Source organism: Octopus bimaculoides, chromosome 25, assembly GCF_001194135.2.
Source record: "Octopus bimaculoides isolate UCB-OBI-ISO-001 chromosome 25, ASM119413v2, whole genome shotgun sequence".
In the NCBI taxonomy this organism is placed as follows: Eukaryota; Metazoa; Mollusca; class Cephalopoda; order Octopoda; family Octopodidae; genus Octopus; species Octopus bimaculoides.
In genome coordinates, this window is record NC_069005.1 from 26,044,096 (window position 1) to 26,047,226 (window position 3,131).

Sequence of the window (3,131 nt, forward strand, 5' to 3'; positions counted from 1 at the left end):
CTGGCTTGCCAGTCCTCAGTCAAATCGTCCAACCCATGCTAGCATGGAAAGCGGACGTTAAACGATGATGATGATGATGATGATGATGATGATAAACAAAACTTACCGAAGTATCAACATTATCAAGGTTCAAGTTCTCTAAATCCAATTCCAATTCTTTTTCTAGGTCTGACACAGCTTGTTTTGACAATATTGAGTCTACAGATATTTCTGTTGATGCTGCTTCACTTTCAGTATGATGGGCGATGTTGTCTTTATCATGGAGCTCCTATACATCAGCCACAGACAGATGGAGTGTGTGACACAGAGATGAAGAGATAGGGGGAAAAAAAAAAAAGTCATTTATAAAAACACATCATAGAAAGAACATTTCATCAACATTATGTTTACACAATCTAACTCCCTTTTGTATGATGGGCTTCTTTCAATTTCCTATTTCTTTATTGCCCACAAGGGGCTAAACATAGAGGGGACAAACAAGGACAGACAAAGGGATCAAGTCGATTACATCGACCCCAGTACGTAACTGGTATTTAATTTATTGACCCCGAAAGGATGAAAGGTAAAGTCGACCTCGGCAGAATTTGAACTCAGAACTCAGACAAAATACCGCTAAGCATTTCGCCCGGCGTGCTTAACCTTTCTGCTAGCTCACCCCCTTCTTTCAATTTCTGTCTACCAAATCCACTCACCCAAGTTGCTATAGAATGGGATTGAACCTGGGATCATGTAGTTGGGAAGCAAGCTTCTTACCACAGCCATATCTACGTCTATATAGAAAAGGAAGGGTAACATCCAACACCAGGCCTATGGCTTGTCACAAGTTCCCCTCTGTTTGGTTATTTAAGCAGGCCTGTCACGACTTCACCATATTACTCATTTTTGCGACATGAGCAAACTAGAGCAATGTGAAATGAAGTGATTTGCACAAGAATGCAATGCAGTTCCAGATCCCGGAATTGAAACCACAATCTTATGGTCATGAGAGCAACACCCTAACCGCTAAGCTACACATCGCCATAACAACTGATCTGTTTGTACACATTTTTAATGGACTTTGCATTAAATGTTAGCACTAACTCACAACACGTGTTTATCTATCCATATAGGTGCAGGCATGGCTGGTGTAGTAAGAAGTTTGCTTCCCAATCACATGGTTCCAGGTTCAGTCCCACTGCGTAGCACCTTGAGCAAGTGTCTTCTATTACAGCCTCAAGCTGACCAAAGGCTTGTGAGTGGACTTGATAGTAGGAAAGTGAAAGAAGCCCACCATATATGTGTGTGTGTGTGTGTGTACTCCAGAACTGCTTGACAACTGGTGTTAACATCCTTGTAACTTAGCAGTTCGGCAAAAGAGACCGATAAAATAAGTATCAGGCTTTACAAAAAAAATAAAAAGTACTGGGAACGATTCATTCAACTAAAACTTTTTCAAGGCAATGCCCCAGCAGGGCCACAGTCTAATGACTGAAACGAGTACAAGACAGAAGATCTCACTACGTAATCACTTCTAATTAAGCTATTTCAAACTTCATGCATTAAATATGTTAACGGTAACGAAATCATTAACTTGATGCTTAAAATTCGACACAAAAACACACGTAGACACCTTCAGTGTCCGTAGAATATTAGTCAGAAGTGAAGGTTTCAAATAAGAATTCTGTGCAAAAAGTTAAGACAAATGAAAAATGTGAAAAACAGTAGCATTTCAAGAGGATGGGGGTGTTAAATATCCCTTATACCAGTGGTTCTCAACCTTTTTTTTTTTTTTATCTATGGACCCCTTTGTCTTACTTTGGTGGACCTTCATAGCCCCTCGATGCTTAAAAACTAGTTCTATAGATACCTCCTTCAAAACCCCTATTTTTGTTTGTAACACATTAACTTGTGTAGGGTGAACTATGTAACATCATCATCGATTAACGTGGTCAGACCGTATGTGGTCTTCTTCTAACAAAAGGGATGTCCACTTAGTGGTCATCCCTTTTTTTTTTATTTAGTATTTTTTCATTTGTCTTGCCCTTTTACAGTCTGTTGTGTCGCTAATTTTTTTTACTGAGAACATATTTTTTCGTGGTTAGATGATTCGGCATCTATTTCTAGCATATAAGAGTCCACTTTTGCTGGTCATTCCTCTTATTTTTCTATGTAATATATATATATATATATCTCTACACATGCACACACATATGCACAAATGACTATGTTTCTATCTATCTATATGTATATGTGTGTGTGTGCCTGCACATGCACACATATGTACACACACACAGATACACATACATATACGCGTATGCATTAATTAAGAAAAGAAAGAGAGAAAGCAACAGTGACCATCACCAACCACCATTTCTGGACATTGAACTGAAAGCCGTTATTATGGTTTTAAATGCAGTCGGTGTGACAAGAAGATGAAGAGGATAAAGCTGGCAGTAATAGAAGGGTTAGTGCAATGGAGTTAGGGTATGGCTGCTGTTTAGTAGTGGCTTCACACGTGTATGAGGTGCGGGTTAGACGGTGGGGCTGCTTACTGTGATTGGCATAGAGGAGATGGCGGTGAGGAGAGAGGTAGGAATAGAAAACGGTGCTGCTTAAAGACTTCACATGCACGCACAAACACACACACACTGGGGTGGTCACGTGAGAGGGTTGTTTGGGTCTAGTTGAGTAAATATCCTACTCCAACATGTGGCAAAGGGAATAAGATAACCATGTAGATTTTACTGAGAGTGCTACCAGACCATGTAATCATCAACATCATGATGCTTAGCTGTTATTACTGTTTAGCCCTAGGTCAATACACATCACCATCATCATCATCATTTCACATCTGTTTTACATGCTAGTAGGGTTAAGATGTGGAGGCGCATTGGCCCAGTGGTTAGGGCAGTGGACTCGTGGTCATAGGATCGCGGTTTCGATTCCCAGACCGGGCGTTGTGAGTGTTTATTGAGCGAAAACACCTAAAGCTCCACGAGGCTCCGGCAGGGGATGGGTGGCAAACCCTGCTGTACTCTTTCACCACAACTTTCTCTCACTCTTACTTCCTGTTTCTGTTGTGCTAGTAATTCGAAGGGACAGCCTTGTCACACTGTGTCACGCTGAATATCCCCGAGAACTACGTTAAGGGT

The 3,131-nt window shown here is 40.8% G+C and overlaps 1 protein-coding gene across 1 annotated transcript in view; it reads right to left on the bottom strand.

Annotated features, from left to right (window-relative positions):
- Positions 1 to 3,131, bottom strand: part of LOC106877596 (coatomer subunit beta') — a 28,628-nt gene that overhangs the window by 2,338 nt on the left and 23,159 nt on the right. The window contains exons 18-19 of the mRNA XM_052976627.1: positions 1,571 to 1,660; positions 107 to 268 (exon numbers count right to left, since the gene is read on the bottom strand). Of these exons, the coding sequence (XP_052832587.1) occupies positions 107 to 268; positions 1,571 to 1,660 (252 nt within the window). The remainder of the gene's footprint in view (positions 1 to 106; positions 269 to 1,570; positions 1,661 to 3,131) is intronic.